The 23,259-nt window shown below is 53.2% G+C and overlaps 1 protein-coding gene across 3 annotated transcripts in view; it reads right to left on the reverse strand.

Annotated features, from left to right (window-relative positions):
• Window positions 1-23,259, reverse strand: part of PLXNA2 (plexin A2) — a 179,378-nt gene that overhangs the window by 57,146 nt on the left and 98,973 nt on the right. For all 3 annotated transcript variants that reach the window (XM_042799981.1, XM_042799980.1, XM_042799979.1), the window contains exons 5-9: window positions 18,436-18,536; window positions 13,477-13,600; window positions 12,386-12,539; window positions 11,090-11,186; window positions 7,593-7,707 (exon numbers count right to left, since the gene is read on the reverse strand). In XM_042799981.1, the coding sequence (XP_042655915.1) occupies window positions 7,593-7,707; window positions 11,090-11,186; window positions 12,386-12,539; window positions 13,477-13,600; window positions 18,436-18,536 (591 nt within the window). The remainder of the gene's footprint in view (window positions 1-7,592; window positions 7,708-11,089; window positions 11,187-12,385; window positions 12,540-13,476; window positions 13,601-18,435; window positions 18,537-23,259) is intronic.

The following is a 23,259-nucleotide window of genomic DNA, read 5'->3' on the forward strand; positions in this document are numbered from 1 at the left end:
AATTCATGTGAAATATTTCAAACATCTGTGCGATTGCAATAAAGGAGCAAAGAAAAGAGCAAAATGCTGCTGCCTCCAAAACTATATATTCTGAAAACTAAGCACAGCAATTAAAACATTAAGTACAGAGAAGTGTGATTTGTTTCCACTTCTGCCACTATCTGGCCAAAATAATGAAATTGCAAATTAATAGCAAGTTTTAATATTGCAATAGCTCAAGACTTTGCTATTCAAGATGCTGCATGCAAAGTAAAAGGACACTTTCCCTGCAAACATCATTCCACAGATGAGCAGATCTCCAGTTCCCCACGAGCACAAACTAGATGTCTAAATGACACTCTGAGATGAAGTGGAAAAAAAAAAGACCTATCAGTTCCTGGTAATCGTATGACATTCCTCCCATAAGATCTCAACATCCTGAACGTTATCTCTTCATAACACACTGGGAGATACAGTTTTTCCTCAATTTATATACGGGGAACTGCAACACGCAGAGACAAAGGCTCTGACCGTCAGAAGTATTTACATTCTGTTTAGCTCTAATTTGCTTTGATCTAATGGAACTAGGTACCTAAGTACCTGTAAGTATCTGACACTAAATGATTAATCCTAAGCTAAAGTAGAAGTTTTAGAAAAAATGGACTGACATCTTCCTTCCCTCTGCCAAATACCAGACTGGCATCCCAAGCCCTTTGCCACCCTGCCTGGCAATTAAAGTAAATCATCCGGCTGGCAATGCAACGAGAGCCATCCCCGCCGGGCCCCCGCCAGGACTGGGTATCCAGGGAGAAAATCCCCATCTCCCACTAACGACCATTAAGCACGCCAAGCCGCGCTCCCTCTCCAGCTCACAGCCAGACCGATGGGATGTTGTTTCGCTACTGGCTCAGGCAAGTTGTAAATGAGAAACAGATGCTACCCCAGTTGGGAGAAGCCAGTAGCTTAAACTGCTGCCTCATAAACCTCTTTAGTGGTATTTTTCCTTATATATTTTTTATTTTATTTCTAACAGGGACTTTCACGGATTAACAGCCAAGAGTGATTTTAAACTCCAACAGCCAGAAAGCGGGCTGTGCTGGGGAGGAAAGAAAAGCCCTTTTCTGAGCGGAGCAGGTTTATAGGCTGGAAGGGAATGCCACCGTGAAGCTCAGCTCTGAGGTTCCCCAAGACCCCGCTGTCACGGCTCCAACCCCCAGCTCAGCCTTTACACTACCACCGGCAAAATCTCAAGATTTGTGGCATTTTGCACCCAACTGCCAGCTCCTCCGAGCTGACTTTGCACCCCAGGTCCTTCCTCCTCGTTATGCACCACACACCTCTACCACCTTCTACTTCAGATCTGGCTGCGTTTAAGGTTTTGCATTTAACCTCAAAGTCATATCCAGGACCAACAGGAGACAAATGGCTCCGCTCCAGAAAGGTCCCAAGCTCTGTGGAAAGCCTGTGTTTGGGCGGAATGGCATTCTGGAGCTGCAGAATCTTTTATCACATTATGATTGGAAACAAAAAAATCTCCAGTCACCTCACCAGTGGGAGAACCTCAGTGCACAGTCCTGAAAATAATGAATATGTTATGGACCATTATCCTTCCCGGCCACTGCTATTCGTGAGGCGACTGTTAAAGAAAAGCTTTTTCCTTTAGAGACATGGGAGAGGACTTACATTTTCAAATCTGCTCTCTAGTGCTGAAAATGCTGGTAGCAAAAATTGTTCTGCCGTCATTAGAGATGAGTAGGACATAATAGATTTTTCTTCCTTTGGTTTCAGCAGGAGAAAAATGTCACATTGGGATTCTGGTTAAAAAAAGGCACGCAGCCTGTGAGTGCAGCCACTCGGGGAAACACCGAGAAAGGCAGCCCCTCTGTGCTGGCTGACAGCTACAGTGATCACACTAATAAGGGGATATACATTTTGGGATGGAACGATACCTAGGAAGACGTCACGCTACTGAAAGCCCAGGGCCCTCGTGGGGAGCCACGCTGCTGCTGGCGCTCGCTGCTGAATTTATCAGATGAGTGAGCGAAGCTGCAAAAGCTGCGGGGGCTTGCGGGGGGCAGCCCTCTCCTCCCTCCTTGTGCCATTCCCCATCCAGGCTCCTTGCTCGGCTTTGGGGTCTTTTTTAAATTTTAATTTTTTTTTTTTTTTTTTTAAATTGCTGCCGCAGTGACGTACACCCCCAGGCCTTCCCACGGAGCCTGCGCGGGTGGGTCGGGGTCTCCCGTGGGTGAGCAGTGGTGGCACCGCAGTCCCTCGCTGCACACACAGAGTTGAAGGGGGGTGATGCCACACGTAAGCAGCCCTGGCAGGTCGGTTTGTCCATTCACCACCTCTTCTACCTGCTCTAAAAGCCAGTGCTAACAAATATTCTTTTGTTGGGGCCGTATCAGCAGCTTCAGCAATGCCTCCGTCAATGCTTATTCACTTTACAGGAATTCCGTGGTGAACTGGGAGGCGGTTGGCAGCACCAGTCCTGCTGCTGGCAAAGGTCCCCTCGTGGTGGCAAATACCGAGACCATCCCTGGTTTGTAGGTGCTTCCCCACGCCAGTGCCAGGAAGAGCTGAGCATCCAGAAAATACAGAATAAAAGGGAGGCTGCAGCCAGTGGAATATACAATTTGTTCCATAATCAGTTTACTTTGTTTTTTAATTCATGAGAAGTAAATCCTGCAGTGAATTAGAAAGACCATTATTGCCTCCTCTTGCTAAACAAACACATGCTGAATCCTCTTATTATCTTTCTTGACTTCTGTACACCAGAATAAACACAAATCAGAAGATCTGCTGGAGAAAGACAAGACTCCGACGCATGAGTGGCACAGGCTCTTGGGGAATATTCTGTGTATGAAGTATCATCGCACACAATTTACAAAGACATTTTATGCTTCTCCAACACTTTTTAGCCTCAAAGATTCCAAGGTCTATAAATACCTTAAAGATCCACGATACGCATCTGTCTGGAGTAGAACAGAGCACCCATGGCTATTATTTGTGTTTAACAGAGCAGTTTTAGTAGGTCGAATCATCTCGCTCTTAATTGGAAAAAATTGCCTAGAAATGGCAGGCATTTCTTTTGACTACGGGATTTAGTCCAAATGGAGGAAAACATAATGTTTTCATACTTTTCATCTTAAAAGAAAACAAACCTCCACAAATATTATCTTGCTACACATATTTTAAAGTTATAAACGTAAATGAATCTGGCACGCGGATGTAAACCCCTGGCTCACAGTTGTGTTCCCAATGATATAAATTACGGTCCCCGTCACTCATGGAAACACATTATTCTTCATTTCTGCAACTGGAAAGGAGAGCAGACCTTGCTCCTTGGAAACCAAACATGAAAACTGAGGCAACTGAGGTGAGATTTTTCTCAGTGGTAAATTCCTACCCCGAAGCCCTTTTGTCCTGAGCTCTGGGCTGTATGTGCGTGCTGTGACCCGGGTTCTTGCCATTAATTTATGAAGTACTGTGATATTTACAGCCATGCAAAACACAGCAGGCCTGAGAGCCTATTTCTCACCCGTGAACAACCCTTTGTGTACCAGAGGTGAGGACAGGAGCAATTCCCTCAAACACGGCCGAGTTACAGGTGGAAATATCTCCCTCCCGTCCCCTGCAGCTCTGAGGGACACTTTCCTGCAGGGCTCCTTCCCCCTCCAAACACCAGACTCGGTAGGTTATACACACCATAAATCTACTGATGAAAAAAGTGTTGCCAATAAACTCAATCCAATCTCCTCAAATCAAGATGAGTTAATCTTGCTGAAGCTGGACTCTTTGTTAGTAGCGGTGCTTTTTCAGACAAACACATCTCTCCAGAAGTTAGATGTGACCCAGCAAAGCCATTTGCTGACTTTGTTAGACTTAGATGTGGCTCTGAGTTATGTCCTACACATCATAGTTCCCATTCAGGCATTCAACAGTGGGGATTGTAAGGACAGATATGAGGACGGTTGGATTTTGTTTGATTTCCTTCAAGGCACATCAGGCAGGAGTCTGCAACCAAGGGCAGGGCCAGGGGCAAAGGTTTTGCTCTAAACACAATTTGAATTTAAAGGAGTCAGACCAGAGCAGAAATGTGGCTCTGCACTAAACTCCCAGAACCTGAAATGCTCTGTCCCCCTGATTCAGCATCTCACACTCGGAAGTGGCATTGTCTGCACACAGTGGACATCAAAGAGGGATGGGATCCCACATTCTGGGAAATCAGTAGGGTTTATTTGGTTCTAGCTCTCCACTGGGATGGGGTGTAAGAATACATTTATCTATATACATTCCTCTTCATCTGCATGTTTTATATATTTAGAGAGAGACACCTTATAGCCTCACACACACACAAACCCAACCACCACAGACACATTAAAATTATATCATAGGCCTGATCTGAAGCTTTGCAAAGTGAGACAATCAGTGCTACACACCCACGAGGCCCCTTCTTGGAGAAGCTCTGCTTTGTGGGTGTAAGCCAGCTCCAGGCCTTTGTTTTCCCATTGCTCTTTAGATAGCAGTATCTAAGCAGGCACCTTCTGCGGACAAATGACACCTCGGGCTAAGAAAAGACTGAGAAAATAGAGTTGCTTATCTAATTATTGACTCCTAGAGAACTAGCCACCTGGAAAAAGAGGCCCCAAAAGGGCTGGGTTTACCCCATGTCCCACTGGGTGAAGGGATCAAGGACAGCCAGCTCAGTCCTAGAAGACAGCTCTGCTTTAAAGGCCGTGAAGGGTTCTGCATTTATCTACCAACAACTGAAAAGCAAACGGGCCTTGCACACACTTTCACTTTTGCAAACATATCAGCGTGAGGCAAAGCAGAGATCTGGCCGTCAAGGGGCACCTTTATCACTTACCTTTAGCACCTTATCACTTACCGATGGCTGCACAGGCCACCCGCTACCCCAGGACAAAGCTCCGACCCATTGTCAGAGGCTGCATCAGCCGTGCCCGCCGCTGAGCTCTGCCCTTAGATTTGAGCAAACAATTCCTGCTGACAGGGCAGGCGGAGGGACAGAAAAAGCTTGTTCTCTCCACTGTATTTTCATGGAAGTGGGGCGAAAAGGCAGCATTTAGCTCAATCAATGTGACCAGAAGATTGCAAGGAGCAAGTATACAGCTCACGCTTTCCCTCATCACCTTGGAAAGCAGCTGAGACTTGGAGCTCCTTTCCCTTCTCAAGACAGATGACTCCTAGGAGCATCAAAGGGAGTTTGTTACACATCAAATCCCACTGGGACACAAATTCTGACGGGCCAGGAGTAAAAGGGAATATTCGAGATATTTTCTCTTAAATTAAATATAATGGTACAAGAAAATTTCCAACCCCGTGTGAACACGCGTGCAAATCTTACACGAGAGGAGGCACATGGGACTGAAAGTAGGGCAGCGCGCGCCGGCGCTGCTCCCTCCGCGGCGGGGGCACGGCCACCGCTGCCACACAGCCGGCCCTCTGCTAGGGAGGGAGCGACGCTGGAAGGCGCAAACATTTTGCTAATACATCAATGAGAACATTGTGATCTGAGCTGTTTTAAGAGAGGAAACTCTTTATGGGGCATTTATTTCACGCCTTGTGCTAGCCGGAGTGAAATGCCCGTAACAAAGGCGTTAGCGCTGTGTACCCAAGTGGCAATTCATTTGCTTTAAACAAGCAAACGAATTAGGTTTTGGTGGCTGGTTTTGCCTGTGTGTTGAGAGGGGTCTGGAGAAATCATGATGAACGGTGGAGCACCTGTATCGTTATTATCAGCCCTTATCAAAAGTAATCAGCAGGAAGGTGTTAGATATCACATAACATCCCCTGGGAAGAAACAACCTCTACACGATGAAGACAACAGAGGAAGTTCTTTGGAGACATGACAGTCCTGTGATCCCAGCAGGAACTGGCAGAGATACCAACTCCTCCACTCGCTCCCTCTGTGTGATCTCAGGCAAGTCCTGTGCGTTCCCAGGAGAAATACAGAGATAATGGGGTTGTCCTACTTTACCAGAGACTTGTCAAACACTTCTGAGATCATGGGGTTGAAGACCTATAAAACCAAGAACTACAATTGTAAAGCCTGGGAATACAGTGATGATTTGAGTGTGAAGGAGAAAAAACTCCACATCACTCGAGAGAAGGAAAAGCGAAGGTTTTTGCTTTCTCTTGTTATGTTGAAAGGAAGTTCCCTGACTTTGACCTGGCCTGAGAAACCTTTCGGTTTGTCCCCAGGGTGGATGCTTCTCCTTGGGCACCCGTTCCCTCTGCGGCACGGGGCAGCTCTCGGATGCTGCTGCCTGGCCCCTCCTCGCCCCTGGCAGGAGGCAGCGCCTGCTCCCGCTGCCCACCCCTTGGCTCTTGCAGACTCCGGCTGAGGTATTTACACATGCAGCTCGCCAGCGTTTCTTGCCTTGTATCTGTGTGCCTCCTGGAGCATTTTAACCAGAAAGATCCATCAGTTAAGTTCCAAGTTTACTAGTGGTTTAGCAGCAGCCTGCAGCTTCAGTCACTTCTTTTTAATGGCTCAGTGTTTTACTCTACTGACCGATCTCTTCTGCTTCATCTTTATTACTCACTGATAAGGGTTTATCTTGATGTCGACTAACCTTACTCTCCTTTCTTTTCCTAGTATTTGTATATGTCTTCACTGCTGCCCTTTCCACTTCCCAAGACACTCAGGATTTTCAAAGCACCTTTTAATCCTTTTTTTTTTTCCCCCTTGCAGCTTTAGGACCTGCACTTCAGGTGCTACAAAGCTATGTGTAGGGGCAGTAAGGGCAAAGACCAGGACCCTGCCAGCATCAGAGGCTGTATCTGCTCTGTACTTGATGAACCTGAAGCAGGCAGCAGCATGGGAACCAGACAAGACAACGGGTACAGAAACCCCAGACCAAGGGGTTAGCGGTAACCTTTGATCAGGAATTCGTGCTAACCAACTCCTTCCCTCCACGGATCCCTCCACCTCGGGACATACAGAGGATCTGGCAGAGCTGTTGACGGGCTATGCCTCCCTCCTTCCAACTGTTAAAAGCATTTTTGGACTTGAGCCCCACACCTTTTATTAACTGCTAAGAGAGATGGCTCCTGATCCACAGTGCTGGAACCTGAATCGATTCTCTTTTCCAAAGTCTGGGGCTGTTAATCAGTTCTTAATCAGTTTACAGTCAGGCTCTTGCCATAGATTTCAGACCTGCCAACACAACTCACTGAATAAGTCCCACCAAGAGCTCTGCATCCGACTTGTTGCTTGCCATCAGGCAAATCCCTGCACGCCTTGTATGTAAAGCAGAGTTGCTGAAATGTGCTGGTCTTCAAGGAGTGGTTGAGACCCCTGAAGGAAAGCACCACAGCAATTACACTTATTACTGAACCTGAGCATACCCACATATCAGAAGTGGGATCAGCTTTGGCATTCAGGTCGAGGCACATCGTTTTTGCTAAACTGACACTTTCTTGCTACGCTCCTTTAAAGCGGTATCTGCACTTTTTGATGCCAGCCAAGAAAGGAGCCCCGACCCATGGGAAGTTGAAAAGCCTCACACAAGCATTGGTTACGCTCACCGTGCCATAGAAAAGCAAAGAGCAAATAGCTCAGGAGTACTGAAACCCCGGTCTGGTACCTCAGAGACGTTGATCCGTCCCTCCTGAAAGGAGCACGTGGTGGGGTCGTGGGTGCAGAGGTTCCGGTACTTGCACCAGTGGCAGCGGAAAGCACTGTTCACACAAGACAGGCACCTGGGGGGGGAAAGGAGAAGTTACGGAGGAGGTTATCACCTTGGGAGGTCTATATGGTAACAGACAGGCCTGGCCAGAAGTCCAGGCTCGGGGTCCTTCATGGAAAAGCAATTTCTTTGCATGGATGTTTTGGTACAACAAAAGTAACAAACAGGTTTGGGAAAACACACGCAAAAGAAAGTCTTTAAGCAACCTTACAATTCATTCAGTAATAAAATACAAGCTGGGATTTAATGTACATCATTGCATTGGCATAGCATAAAGCATAATATTGCACTGACACCAGACTTGATTTTTAGTGTTTAGAGAGTGGAAAACAAGACAAGCCCAGCAAAAATTGGCTGAGTTGTTTTACAAGTCAGGAATGCTTCAAGTCAGCGGTAACACTTCTGCTTGGCCTTGGAGTGCAGAGTCCAGCAAGTGCTTCTGATTCATGTTCGAAGAAATTAACTGTTTATGAAATGTTTGTGAAAGAACGCAGACCCTTTTCAGACAGGGGGGTGGCCCGGCTGCCAGCGAACTGGCTGGGTGGTTTTTATTCCACACTAACTGGCTGCCAGTTAGATGCCCGGTCCATGACAGCTGCTAATAGTTGCAGTACCCACCTCCTCCATCTCTGAGGCCAACCCCCCCCCCGTGCCACGTGGCAGCGTTTTAGTGACCGTCTGCTGGTGTAAATATGAGCTGTGCCCATGGGATTCAGCTCTGTGGTGTAACCTGCTGCCTGGAGCAGGGATATGCCAGGGCAGGGATGTGCCGGAGCGAGCTCGGGGTCAGCACAGACAGACGAACATCACCAGGGAAGCTGGAACGTGGCCTTGGGCAGGAAAGTCTGGAAAATGAGGAAAGCAGGTCTCGGGGGAGAGGCATCAGGGCAGTGCCCCTCACAGGCTGCTGCCACGAGAACGTGTGTTTTAGTAACTCAATTGTATTTTCCTTCTAATGCGTTTGCAGTGACCTTAATAGCTAAGGAAGCTTATTCTAATCACGCACGTGCAAATCTGGACAAGAGTATCAAGTGCTGCAAGCTTATTTAATTACTCGTTTGTTTGACCCATTTCTGTCTCCCTTTCGGTCTGCAGCACTCCTCCCACCACCCTCACCTGGCCTGGCCCTGGCCTCCAGCTCTCCCATCTGGTGCCGGTGGAGCTCTCTGCTTCCCCCAGCACGGCTGGGCTGAGGGAGGAGGATCTCTCTGATTACCCAGGCCAACGGCTTGGCTCGGCACCTCTCGCTGTGCTGTGGGTTTCTGGCTGGTGCTTTCAGCTCTGCTCAGCCCTGGGGAGGGTCCTGGCAGGATCCTGAGCTCTCAGAGACCTACGCCAGGTCACCACCCTTGCTCTTTCATCCCAATCCAGCTTTCTTAAGGACCACTGTCTCTCTTCTTCAGAAAGTGCATCTCTCTACCTCATTTCTTCCTTATCAAAAGGGACTTAACACAGAAGCCATCACCATGTTCCCCGACCCACCTGCAGCTCCCTGGGGACCCAGGAATTCATGCACCTGAGCGCGCAACCATCTCAGCCCGTGGGTTCACAACAGCCGGATCCAGCACGGGAGGTTTCGCAGAGCCAGTCTGCAAAAGCAGCATGTTCCTGCCCAGCCCCAAGCCCCTCCTGCCCCTCTTAGCCCAACGCCACCTCCCAAGGGGTTCGTGCTTCCCACACCGCAACCACGTCTGCTGCCACGCAGCCACCGCGGGCACGGCGGCTCCCCTGCTCTCTCTAGACACCCTCGCCGCTGCGATGAAGAGGCTCAGGACCAACAGGTCTCTCTTCTCCACCGGGGCTGATACCTCTAGTCCTGCCTCCTTTTTGCACGCTGTGATTCATTCCTGCCAGGCTGGCTCGTGCCCTTGTTGAACTCGCTGGTAACGAGTCCGGTATGATGTAAGCGCTGCAGAATTTACCACCGCGTTAGCACTTTTATCTCCAAACACAAGCTGGCAGAAAGGCATGGTCAGATGAAGCCAATTGACAGGCCAGAAAAGATGCATTGCCTCTCCCGATTCAAACCTCAGCTCCTAAGTGAAAATAGGGGTCCCTGTGATGCCACCCCCCATGCAAATTCAAAACCAGGAGAATGCAGAGGAAGCGCTGGAGGAGGGGCTGGTGGTGTACAGCCTGACTGAGGGACAAGGACTGGAGGACAAAGTTGTGCCCAACAGGAGTCTGGGATCGTGGGGGTAATGGATACAGACCACCATGGGAGGCAGCGTGGGGGGACTGAAGGGTTCACAGGGCTCCTTTCATCCCAATACCTCTGCTCTCTGCTGTGACTCAAAACAAAATTAAAAAGAATGCATGCCTAGAAAAGCTGCAGGCTAGCTGAACCCATCAGCGCACACAACCTTCTTCCAAGTGCAGCAGGGGAGGGCCAGTAGCTTCAGGCTTCAAACCCAGTGCAGAAAGTCTGGGGGTGACCCTGTGCTGGCACTCCTTGACTCCCACCAGCCAGCTCGAGCAGCACATCACGCTCCCAGAGCAAAGCTGGCAGCTGAGCCCTGCCACAGGAGATGCTGCCCAGCCCTGTGGGTCCGGCCTGCCGTTCACTAGCCAACTTCTGGCAAGTCCTGCCCACATTTCATTTTTGGTGCTTTAATGCTTGTGCTGTTCCCAGAGAGAAATCTATAAACACTCCAGGTCTGCAAACGTGTTTTTAAGGCCAGCCAGCTGCGTGCTGCCTTCCAGCAGCAGATGTGCCCATGGCGGGGGGACACGTTTCCACGATGCTCAGCAGTGCTGAGCCCCCCCAGCCCTGCTGCCGTGTCGGGCTCTCGGGGCTGCTCTGCCCAAGCCCGGGGACAGGCAGGCTGCGAGGGGCTCCTGCCGCCAGCGCTCCTGCTCATTCCATCTAAAATAAAAACCGACCCCAGGGCTGGAGATGTCCAGCTCGGCCCCAGCCGCCGTCTCCTCTGGCAGCCGTGCCCTCCTCTGTCACCCCGGGGAGCATCTTCGCAGCAGCCAGCACCCCGCTGCCCCGGCCAGAGCGGAGGGGAGGGCTCTGCCTCCCCCGGCTGCCTGCGAAGATGCATCCAAGTTCACAGTTGCGGGATTGCGCAGCTTGGGGGCACCAGCAGGTTAATGTTTTGTGGTTTTTTTTTTTTGTTTTGTTTTTTTTTCAGGCTCCCTCCGCCTGCATCTCACAAGGCAGAGCGAGCCGCCCACGCACCCAGAGAAGCGCAGAGGACAGGGTCTGGTGAGCTCCCCTTCTGCTGGTGGGCTCCCCTTCCACCGCACGTGTCTGCTGGCTGAACCAAGCAGCGTGACACACCCCCCCCCCCCAGCCCCAGGCTGGTCCTGGAGCCCAGCATCCATTTCCCAGCCCTTTCTCTTTTTAGCCACTGTTTGGTTCCGCTGGGGGACAGGGAGGGAGCACTCACAGCTGGTGGGCACTGCAGTTGTAGAACTTGAACTCCGTGCTGACAAATGTCCTCCCGGTCTCCCGCGACTTCAGCTGCAGCACCACGCCGAACCAGTCTGGGGATGCAAACCAGAGCCCGTCAGTCCCGGCAGCAGTAACGAAGGAAGCAACAGCAGACGCGGGGGCACCCGCTCCCCGCCTGCCAGCGCGCTGAGCCATCTGCTTCGGGGGGTAGAAGGTGGAAGCCAGGTTGTTTTTGTCCCCCTGCTTCCCCCGCCGTCAGGACCCCCACCTGCGGTGAGCCTGCAGCAGGTCCCCAAGCTGGGGGCTGAGCATCCCCCCGGCTGGACGATGCCCTCCAGCACCCCAGGGTGCTGGGCTGGCTGTCTCCAGCAATGCCTCCAAACCAAATCAGGCTTGGTGGCAAAATGCACTGGGGACACAGCGTCTAAACGTTGCCCCCAGCTGAACTGATTTCGGAATCTCATCCTGTTCCCTAAAGGATTCTGTCTCCAGTATCAAAACACTAATTCGGTCTACTCCGAGCAGCAGCCCAAGACTAGAATAAGAGACAATGCTGGAAATGGGGGCACTAGTGAAGCTCTTTAGTAGCCTCAGCGCTGAGTTAATTAAGAGCAGATTGCTCTTCCGGAGCTGCTGTGGGTAAGTCTACCCTAGCCCCACTGCTAGAGCAGCTTTCGGTGCCCAGCATTCACCAAGTCTCAGGCTCCAGCTAATGCCTTAGAAACACAAAGATGTCAGCAGGGAAGCACAGTTGACACCTGGAAGGATGCCAAGGAGAAAATGAGTTTTAAGCAAGTAGCATTTTGGTTATGGGAAGAAAAATATATGACAGCAGTGACATTAATGAAGAAACAACCCAAAGTTCAGGACCAAAAAATAGAAACTGCATCCACCTACTTGTGGGTGCTGAGCCAGGCCGAGGGAAGGGCTCCTGCTTCCCAGATCCTCTTGGTGTGGCAAGGCTGTGAGCCCCTGCCCCACTCGTGTCACCCCGGGGGGGACAGCCGGCTCCTGTCCTGTCCTGGGGAGCTGTCTGGCAGCGCAGGGAGGGCCTAAGGACAGGGCAAGCACACGGTGCTGCCTGCCCCCAGCCTACCTTTCCCTGTGTGGGATGCATTTCTTAAGGACAAAGCATATTTAGCTCCCTGGGTTCAAGGGTCTTCGACAGGAGCATGAATTTCTCCAGCGGCAGCCCCAAAGGCTCTGCTCCAGCCAGCAGATGCTTCCAAACCTACGCCGCGCGTTCCGCTGGCACAGATGCGGTCTTGCTGCCCAGAAGGCAGCTACTTACCCTGATCCACAGGTATGGCAGGAACATCCTTCGCTGCTGGCGAAACACACACAACCCGGCTGCCCGAAACCTGCCCTTCCACCTCCGTCAGGTTTCCGAAGAGGCAGGTGACGCCGGCCGCCAGGTCCGGAGCATCGCTCACCAGCAAGCTGAGCTGCAGCCGGCGAGGGGAGAGGCAGAGGGGACACAAAAGACAGCCAGAAACCTGTTAGCAGGCAGAGCTGCCCGAGCTTCCTTCATATTTTCAGTACCTGCTGTTTTCCCATTCAATACTGACCCCTTAAATTACCCGTCCGCCCACAGGAGGAGGCCAGCTGCCCTTTCACGGGAAGCGGAGGAGGAAAAAGAAAAGCCAAGAACGCGGGTTCCTCACCGATACAAAAACACCTTGCTGAGCCCTTGGCTACTGCAGTTCAGCAGAGGTGGCAGCGGCAGCTTTTTGTCTCCCCGGTCGCTCTACAGAAGCACGGCCACCCTCGATGCCCACGTCGGGAACCGTGCACGAGAGCAGCAGCGACTGCCCCAAAACCCCCTGCACGCCCAGCAGCCGCCCCGCTGCACGCCCGGGAGAGGCAGCCCTGCCCCGGGCACGCGTGCCCATTGGAAATAACCAGCTCCCTGCTGACCCCACGGCACAAACGGGGACCGTCCCCACAGCAAACTGGTGCCCGAAGGGGTGAGCGGGCTCCCAACAGCCCCACGGCGTTTCGGGCGGGGAGCGGGAAGGGGCTGCAGCAAGGCCAGGTGCCTCGGGGGGCTGGGGGGCTCGGGGAGCAACAGCTGGGATGCTTCAGGGAGCCAGGCCTGAGCGCAGCTCGCAGATGAGGTTTTTGGGAAACAAAGCCTTTCCTTTCAACAGCTAATGAAACCGGACCAAGAGAAATGTGAGCTGAGGCCCAAGGGGAAGGGGAATTTATTTCTGCCATCCCCACCCCTTTCCTCCCCAGTCCCTCTGCGAGCCTGACTTCATGAGAAAACATGTGTGCCGATGGGAAGGGAGAAAGGCCGGAGGACGGACTGTGACCCTGAGAAATGCTGGAAGTGCCTCTCGCCGACAGGTCTCCCCCTCCCCGCTTGCCGGCAGCACCTACCGGGAGGCTGTGCTGGGAGACGGAGATGCTGCTGGGCTGCACCGTGACGCTCATGCACTGGCCGATGCTGCCGGCGAATCGGTACGGCTCGTCGGCTCGCTCGCAGCTGTCCCGCGGGGAGCACCTGCGGCACGGGAGCACAGCTCAGAAAGCGCCCGGGGCCGGGGGCAAACAAACAGGCCCGAGGGGCCACCGCCAAACCGGAGGGCAGAGCCCCGGCTGGGGAGGGGGGAGGTAGCAGCAGGGCCGGGGGTGATGCTCTGCGCCGGCACCAGGCGTCGAGCACAGACCCCAGGGCGCTGAAAAATTATTCTGTGAGAGGGGAAAGAAAAGCCACAACTACGTCACAAGCGATTCCCAGTCCCTCCTGCACCGGGACACGATCCAGAGGTACCAAGTGTCAGCGGGCGCCGCGGGTGCGGGGCGAGCCAGGCACTCCGACGCTGCTCAGCTGGGGCCCTTGCAAGCCATAAATTCATCATCTGCACAGAAACTAAACCCTAAAGCGATAACAGGCAGTAACAAGATGATGCCTCCACTCTAATTAAAATAAAAACACACAGGTAATTTATTGTCCCCCTCCTGGAGCCGAGGAGTGCGGCAGGGCCAGGAACAGGACCTCCCGGCAGCTGCCCGCTGTGCTTCGGCCGCTTTCCACGCCTGGAGCTCGCAGGTCTCTCCCACTCCCACCATCAGGAACGCAAAAGATCCGAGCGTGCCAAAGCGCCCAGGACTGCTCCTGGCTCACCGCGTGCTCCAGGATGGTTCCTTATCCCTGTTCTCCTATTGCGGGTGTCCTGGGAGTGGAGTGAAATTAAGTTGCTTCCAGGAGCTAGAGGAGCGCCCACCGAGAAACCAAGGAGGAATTATCAGTGTTTGCAGCACGGCACTGGCATCCCTCAGCGACTTTCTATTTTATGTCATTTGGGGAAAATCCTTTTCTTCTAACCCCTCCTCCCAGGGCACAGATGACATACTGGCCTTTTGGTATTAATGCTCTTAATACGCTAGCAGCAAATTTTATCACTTTTCACTCGTTGCTGATCTTGGACCTTATTTCAAACGGTGGCGCAAAGGTCAGGGGATCGAGATGCTGTCACCAGCCCCACATGCCACCAGCAAGTTCCCTTCTGACACTTACTTGAGTGGATATGTTACTTGAATTAACAAGGTGCTGCTGTCAAACTGCTTGTTTTCCCGGTTCCCTGTGGAGCGGCTCAGGCGGTCCCAGACACACACACACACACACAGCAGCAGAAACACCTCCTGCCCATGCGGAGGCTCAATTTTGCCACACGCACACACCGAGCTCTGACCCCTGTGACAACCGCCTGGCAAAGCCAGGGCCTCCTGCTCCGACGCCGTGGACCACCATCCTCCCCACGGGGCCATTTGCTTTCGATTAAGAAAAGCGGAGTTTACACTTTCCCTCCCCAAATCACCCGTGCGATCCCTGGCAAACGCTGGCACTGTTCTCCTCACCCTCTCACTTTTTTAACCTTTTTTTTTTTTTTTTTTTGGAGTATAATGGAGCTAAATATGAATGCTGCCAAAGGAAGAATTATTGAGGTTTAAGTGAATCTGTAAGATAGCTTTAAAGTGAGCTCTTGACTGGAGCCTTTATCTCATTGACTCGCTGGAATGGCTCTTTTTTATCATACTATTTATGGCAACAGCCCTAACAGAGATAAATAGGTCTGTAGACAATAACACACTTGCAGACAGCAGCGTATGGAAGTCTTGCAGGTTTCAAATCCCGCTGGGCTGAAGAGACTCTTCAACACTCTCCTCGAGGCCCCGGCGTGCTCCCAAAGAGCGCTGAGTGTAGGAGAGGAGCAGCACAGGACCCCGCTCTCTCGTGCAGGGGATGAACTTGCGTGGCAAGCAGACCCCCAGCCGGGAGGACACGTCGCACTGCAGCTCCAGGGTGCCCGGGGGAGCCCAGCAGCTCTGCAGAAGGAAGCCCCTTTCCCCTCCTGCTGGTTTTTAGCACCTTCTCAAATGTCCTGCCTCCAGGGCTCCTCAAAGCCATGTGCAAGGCATGTGCTGCCCACGGCCACCAACTCCTCAAGCTCCTCTTTTAGGGCAGGAGTTACCCCTCTGCTGCGGCTGCCTCCAGGTCCAGGTTCATGGGCTGAGCTGCCCCGCTCGGGCTGAGCTGCCAGCGTGACCGACCAGCTTCCAGAGCTCACTGATTTAATCCTCACCGGCAGCTCATCCGTGAGCATCACTACTATCACTGCTCTTAAATCCCAGGTACGCACTACGTGTACGCAAGCACCCCACTGTGCAACAGAGCCGTAAGCCCTGACTCAGGCCCTTAAGAGACAGTAATACATAACGAGCACACAAGGAAACTTTATGTAATATTGGCTGATGAAAGCTTATCCCAGGGCAACTCGGATCCTTTTACTTTTCCTTTATTATTCCTCCCTGGCTGGTGGCACGGAAGGCAGGACATGTTGCCTGATACCAGCTGGAACGGGGCAGTGGTCTAGTTCATCTATCTCACATCTGTACCTGTTCAGACATCCAACACATCATTTAAAATCCTGATTTGTTTTCTGGCTCCCTGATAGCTCGGTTACCTGCTCTCAGCTAAGCCTCTGTCAACTGCAAATGTGGGTGCCCCGTGCCCTTTACAGCTCCTCCACAGGGCACAGCTCTTGCACAGAGTCCCTGAGCTGCCTGGGGGTCTTGGCACCCCCGGGACACATCCCCCGAACCTGGGAAGGAAGACCTCACAACAAGCAGCGCGGAGAAACAACTGGAATTCAATCTCCAACTGGGACTCAGTGCTAGTGTTCACTATACCCACGCTCGCCCAGGCCACCGGCCCCTCTCTTGCTCTTCTAAGGACAAAACCGTCTCCTCTCCTGCCCCTCACCCTTTTCACCAGCCCTCAGGAACCACAGCCCGAGCATCACCCTGACCCCCAACCCTTCCACCGAGCAAAGGAGCAGCTGGTTCATCTGGCAGGAGGGAGATGAAAGAATTAGAGGAGAGAGATGACAAATTAAATACAAACACTCCAGTGCTTGGGGCCTCCAAACAAATATGACAGAGGTTCCAGGAACAGCAAGATAAACTCAATTATTTACAGCTTAAGACAAAAGCTAAAAAATGATCATTGCTCCAAGCAGGCCAGGAAAGTGCAGACACTTGGAGGGAGGGTTGAGAAACAGCATCAGGGAAGAAACTCTTGTTGGGAATAGGTTAATGCTGAAATGTCACGGCCAAAAGGGCAGAGGAAATGACACGTTTCTCTCCTCTTGACATTGAGGGTTTTCTTTCTGCAAAATGAAGATAACAACCTTTACCTGCTTCCCAGGTGGTTTATGAAGACTCAGTTCATTAGCATTAGGAAAGCACTCGGTGATCCTTGCAGAGGAGCTGCTGCAGGAGCCCGAGGAGCAACACCAAACACCCCTCGCCCCAGACGCCTAACGCAGCCGTCCCCTCCTGCCGCACAGCGCAGCCCCCCCCCTCCCCGGCGCTGTAAGGTCACTGTCCCTGGGGGCAGATGCTCTCGTACCCCCCCAGCTGGTTCTGGGCAGCACCTCAGGCCAGAGGCTGAGCAGAGCACGGCCCTTTTCCTCGCCCCCCTCCCTGTCAAAAGGCTGCGGTGGCTTTTGTCCCAGCCACGTCCCGAGGGAGGAATCGCCAGGGATGGAGATGGCTTCCTTCTGCCAAAGCTGCTGTGACAGTTTTGGACACAACCGCACACACGGTGGGTTAGCTGTCAGGCTGGACAGGCTCGTCTGAAAGGAAAAAAGCTAAAAAATAAAATAAAATAAAATGAAATACGCCCAGGGCGCCTGTGTCCCACGCCGTGCTGCTGGCGGGGGCCGCTCTGCCCCGGCCCCCAGCCCCGGCCTGCCTGGAGCCCGCGGGATGCCCGGGGCCCGCGGCCGCAGGGGGTCTCCTGCGCGACCCCCCCCGCAAGCCGCGGGGAGCCAGCCTGCACCCCAAAGGCCACAGGTCCCCGAATCCAGGCCGGATTTGCGGAGGAGCCTGCCGTCCCCCGCTCCAGCACCTGCTCCTCAGGCAAGTGGCCAAGTGCTGCTGTGCGGGTCCCTGAACTCTGCCTCCGCCCCGATTTCCATGCATCTAACGGGGCTGCTCGGCAAGCTGGCACGCGGCCGGAGGGATTTCTATTCCTCTCCTCCCGCCTCCCCGAGGCTTTCCCCTCCTCCCCCGATGCGCCTCTGCCCGGTGGTCCCCCTTCCGCCTTAGGAAGTGATCGTTATTATGGCAGGGGAGAGAGAAAGGAAGGACACGGACACCTCCTGAATGCAGAGAGTGTTTCCTGGAGCTCCCCTGAAAAAAAACAAAAAAAAAAAAACAAAAAAAAACCCCAAACATCCTTTGTGCCTGCTGGTGTGCGTGGGGGGGGGCTGCCAGCTCTGAGCCCTGTGCTGCCGGCTCTGCCTCGTCGGGGACGGCTGCTGCACAGACCCTCTGACCTTTCCTTGCAGAATTTAAATATCTCTTCCTGATACATTTAACAGGGCTTGGTGCTCTGCTCTGTTCCCGTGCCGTAACTTCTCTGAAAGCAAAGTCCCACTCATATAATCAAGTCTACCATTGCCTTTAAAAATTCCCAGTTAATTGAGAGGGATTTGGGGCTTGGGCAACCAGGAGTGTGCAAAGCATGAGGCCTTCATTGCCACCAGTTTAAATTCTGCTTTCCTATCACGCCCACGGCACTGTCTCTGGGCAGTGTGCGACCCATCGCTCCCAAAGCAGGAATTTGTTTTCCTTTACCTCTTCACAGGAGCTCAGGGATTTTCAAGGCCATTTGCGCTGCAATGCAGGGAACGTCCAGGGAAGGGAAGAATGGATTTAAGGAACCTCAACCTAATTCGCTTTTGCAAAGATTGCATGGGAGGCGCTCGGTGGCTTTGAAAGCTGTTTTTTGTTTGGAAGGTCAAACAGAATGACCAAAGCTGGACTTACATGTGGTGGAGCGTGCACCAGCCGCAGTGGGGGTCTCCCGAGCTCAGGCACTCCCCGCAGGTCGTGTACTGCTCACAGGACTCCACGGGCACCCGGGACACCTGCAAAGGAAGCAAACGCATGGGCTCAGCACTCCCCGCACCGCGGGCAAGCAAAACGAGAGCAGCTCCGGGTCCTGCTTCGCCAGTTTGAGTCAAGTAACACGACAGCGATTCACAAACTCAAATGAATTTGTTCCAATATCGGCACAGAAGTCAGCCAAGAATAGGAAATATTAGGGAACGAGTCATGAAGTCACTCCGTCCCTCGGGCACAGCCACACCATGAATCACGGGTGCAGAGAGCCCCAGCCCGGAGCCCAGCCAGTCTCCCACCACCGGCGCCAGCTCGCCAGAACCCCCCCGACCCCCCTGCCCAGAGACGCTCCCGCGACGAAAGCCGCGTCCTCTCCTCCCTGATTTACAGTTTGCTATCTTACACTCGCGGCGGGGGAAGCTGCTTCAGGGAGGAAAGCTGGCAGGGAATACAATTCATTGGGATTTTGCAGGTTGGCAGCTTGTTTAGCCTACGTGGGTATTTCATGACTTGCTCCTCCTCGGTCACCCGGAGCCCTCCCAGCACCAGCGTGGACTTGGGCGCCCAGGAGTGACCCCCCCGGGGGCTGCCGGTCCCTCGCAGGCCAGAGATGCCAGAGCAGAGCGAAAGGGAAGCACTCGAGGGAACGCCAGCCCAGATCCACCCCCTCTGCACGCACGGAGGGGCCCTGCGCCAAACTGGGGGGGGGCAGCACGCTCCTGACCCCTTTCTCAGCCCTGAAAACCTCAAAGGCTCCAAAATGACACTGAGCTTTAACCATGAGTCGTCGGTTGACTCCAGCGGAGAAATCCCACTTTAACCTTTCCAGCCTGTCCCTTGGCACCTCCAGCGGGCACGGTACGGTTGCACCTCCCGCCTAGATGCCGCAGCATCCTGCTGGTGCCGGTCCCTCTTCAACACATTTACATTTCTATTATCAAATACTGTAAATAAAGATTGCTGCCCCCCGGCACAGCCACCACCCCGCAGCGCCGGGCGCTCCCCGTGGGCCCCGGGAGCGACGCCTGCAACTGGCTGAAAATTAAAACAACTGTCGGCGTTGCAGTCGCTCTGTCCGTCCAAACAGCGCCCGGCTCCCAGCAGCTGGGGCGCGCGGGGTGAAAGGAGCAGTGTCTCACCAAACAACGGCCACTTTCACGCCAAGTGCTGTTGACACAGTGAGAACCCAGTTCCTCTCTAAACACGACACCAATAGGGCTGCTATTCTTCTCGTTTCCTCAGCCCTACTTAACAGCTTTTCCTAACACAAAAAATCGCGCGTGGACGCGCGGGGCTGGGTGGTTTTTTTTTTTCACTGAGATGAAGCCCGTGGGACTCGCAGGGCTCAGCTTGGGGTGTGCTAAGAGCAAAGCAGCCCTGGAGCTGGAACCGAGGGGTGCGAGAGGCAGAGCCAGGTACGCCGGGCATGCGTTTAGCCTGTGATGCCTGTAAAGACCTTCAGAAAGGGAGAAGAGAAATGCAGCGTGACGGAATAGCAGAGAGGTGTAAAGAAAGGGCTTGGGTTTGTCTCTCGGATGTGGAAGGTGGCCGGGGTGACCTCTCAGGGTCCCGTCTGTGCCTCGGTGGCCACACGCGGCTTTTACCCACTTCGCCCCTTCCCTCTCAGGACCCCAAAGCACTTTACTGGCGTTGCGGTGACGCGGGAGCGAGCCCCCAGCCTGGCAGCAGTCACAGCCCCCCCCCCCGGGGCGGCCCATCCAGCTCTTGGGCAGCACATCCCGGGCACCCACATCCTGCCCATCCCACCCCGCCGCCAGCGACGATCCGGCATTTCCCAGGGCAGACCAGAGATGCAGACACAGCACTGCTCCTGGATGGGAGCCTAAGAGCAAACGGAGGTTTCTCAAACCAAACGAGAGGCCCGTGGAGCCGCGGTGGCTTCTCAGCAGCCCCCCCGGGGGAGTCGCCAGCCGCCGCAGGATGCAGCGAGGGACGTGGCCAGGTTTCCCCTAAAATCTGCCCCGCAGGTTGAGCTGTGTTGGTGGGATGGCTCTCACCCAGCCCGGAGGTCAGGACAGCCCCCAAAATCATCGGGCATTGCTGATCCCCCACCTCTTACCCTCAGCGTGAGGCTTGACAGGATCTGTCCCCATGATTTATATGCAGCTCAGGGCTTGTTTCATGTTTGTGAGGAGCTGGATGCTCTCGTGGCGCTCTATAAATAACGGAGGATTTGAATTATATGAATAACAGTTCATTATGGATGATTTTATGTTAGGCATTTGGGCTCTTTTTCTGCTCAGAAGCTGTGGCTTCTGCACATGGCAATTCTCTAAAAATCACGCAGAAATTTTGAACAATGCCTAGAGTCCCAGGTTTAGAGCCCAAATGGGACCATTTGACCCTTTCTTTGTAATGCCTGCAAATGCAGGGCAGAGAACCTCACCCGTTCCTCTCGGCAGCGTTTGGTGACTGAATCAGAGGTGGCAGAGGCGCGTGGGTGGCACTGCCTGAGCTGGGGTACCCGCCCTGACCAAGCACAGCATTGGGCTCCTTGACCCTGGCTGAAGGAAGTCTAAGACTCAGAGAAGAGTAAACCATCTGCTTTTCTTCAATACTTTTCACCGTTCCCTCCTGTGACTTTGAAATTTACCCTTCATAAAAATTAATGCCAAAAACCCCACATTGCTCCAATACCAAGTAAATGTTTAAATGAAGAAGTTAAAGATTATGAACAGAAGGCATTTAAATATTTGCATGCATGAAAAAGGGTGAGGGGTTTTGCAGTACTTGCTCAGCTCTTGCAGCACTAATGCATCCTCAACCATCCTTACCATCCACAATCCCAATATCAGTAATATTCCAACCATCTAAAGAATATGTTTAATTTTCATGGAAAAACAAGAGAAATACTATTAAGAACAGGATATATCCATATGTTATTCCATACCTATCATGAACACAGAAGCTATATTTGCTTCAGAGACAGTACAGAAGTAAAGCTTGGATGTGCTTATGCTTCCTGATGGCAGGCTGGAAGCACTCTGTTGGCTTTACGTATTTTTAAACTGCTCTCTGCCAGCCTAATTACCATTATGAGAACAAGCACTTGTGCATGTGAACTGGGGAGAGAAGAGAAGGCACACCAGTACCTGTGGGTGGAAGGAAAATCACCACAGATTGGGGTGGGGGACAGCGGAACTTCCCCCCATGCCCCCTTCAGCTATGGACTGCCATCAAAGAAAAGAAAAAAAGAGAGGCGGGAGGCAAAGAAGCAACTGAATAGGAAGGAAAATAGTGAGAAAATGCGACAGAAAAGCAGCGAAAAGGAAAAGCAGAAGGGAAGATAAAAGACAGCAGAGGGACTGCTGGCAGTCTGGCAGGGCAGCGGCAGAGCCCATCGCTGTCACAGGCACGGCCCCCCCGCATCCCGGCCGCCGAGCACCCCGGCAGCACGAGGGGAGCGGATCCTGCCTGGCCGCAAAGGGGGTGTCCAGCGGCCCCCCCCAACCCCTCCGGCACGTCCCTGCCCGCGCCGGCCCCTCAGCTCGGCAGCAACGGCGGGACGAGGCTTCGGAGGATGAGCCTTGGCCGGTTTTACAGCCACAGGTGGCTCAAGCGAGGAATTAAATATTGCAACCGGTAACCGGATAGAGCAGAACCAAGGGAGCCTGGAGCTGTGTGCTGCCCGGCAGCTGCCCACGGCAAGGGCCGAGGGGGAAAGCAGAGATCCTGCCCGCGAGCCGTGCGGTGCCCACGGCTTTCCAAGAGAGCAGGAAAAGAGGGGGCACAGCCGTCAGGTACCTGCTCAGTCACCCCAAACCGTGGCCACCGCTGGGTCCCCCCTTGCTCCGATGGCCGCGGGCGCTCGTGGCACCCCCGTCCTGGCACCCCGATCCCAGCGGGCACCCGCACCTCGCAGCTATGCACAGCCAACGGGACTCCCATCTGTCACAGCCCGGTCTGTTTGCTCTCTCATCCTCGCCAGCCCCTGGGGCAGCTCTGTGTGCAGCAGAATGGTTTATTTGGAAAGGGCTTCGGGTTTCAGTATTTAGTTTTTAAATGCAAATACTTGTCTTTGTTTACATTAGAGAAGATAGGTCAGAGGAATGCTTCTGGCACTCAGAGCAAATATCTGAGAAGGTCTATCACCACTTCAGGAGTGTATTCCCCACCACAGACTAAGCCCTGAGAAAACTGTTGCCTGAACTGATGAACTTACCCGCAGAGCAGGAGCACGAGGTGCTGCGGCACCCAGCGAGCTCCAGCTCTCATCCCGGGGCGCCGGCAGACCCCACCGCGAAGCTCAAGCTCGCAAAAGCAGAGGCAAATTTTGGATGCCTTGAGATTCCTGCTCCTGCCACCAGGAACACGAGGCGAGAGGTCCTGAAGCCAAGCAGAGGCATGCAGGAGTTTTCCAAATGCAGCCTCAAATCCTGCACCCCGTCGCCTGCACGGGGGACTGCTGCTCCCCGGCAGAGCCCGGGGACGCCCGCGAGGCCGCACCCCTGCTGAAGCAGGCAGCAAGTCATTCCGGGGGTCAGATGTGTCACGGCGTGGCAAAGCCATAAAGCAGTTCAGCAGAGCTGAGGAGCACCTGCATGAAGGTCAACGGCCAAGAAACCAACACTCCTAGGGAGGAGTAGGTAGCCCAAGGGCTACTTCTCTTCTGTCCATGCCAAAACTCTGCTGCCGAGTTTTTCAGTTCCTTATTTATCAACCTGCTTCTCAATAATTAAATGATAAAGCCTCATTAATGCTTCCCTTTACTGCCCGACCCATAACATC

Source organism: Tyto alba, unplaced genomic scaffold (genome assembly GCF_018691265.1).
Source record: "Tyto alba isolate M040663 unplaced genomic scaffold, T.alba_DEE_v4.0 Super-Scaffold_30, whole genome shotgun sequence".
Taxonomy (NCBI): Eukaryota; Metazoa; Chordata; class Aves; order Strigiformes; family Tytonidae; genus Tyto; species Tyto alba.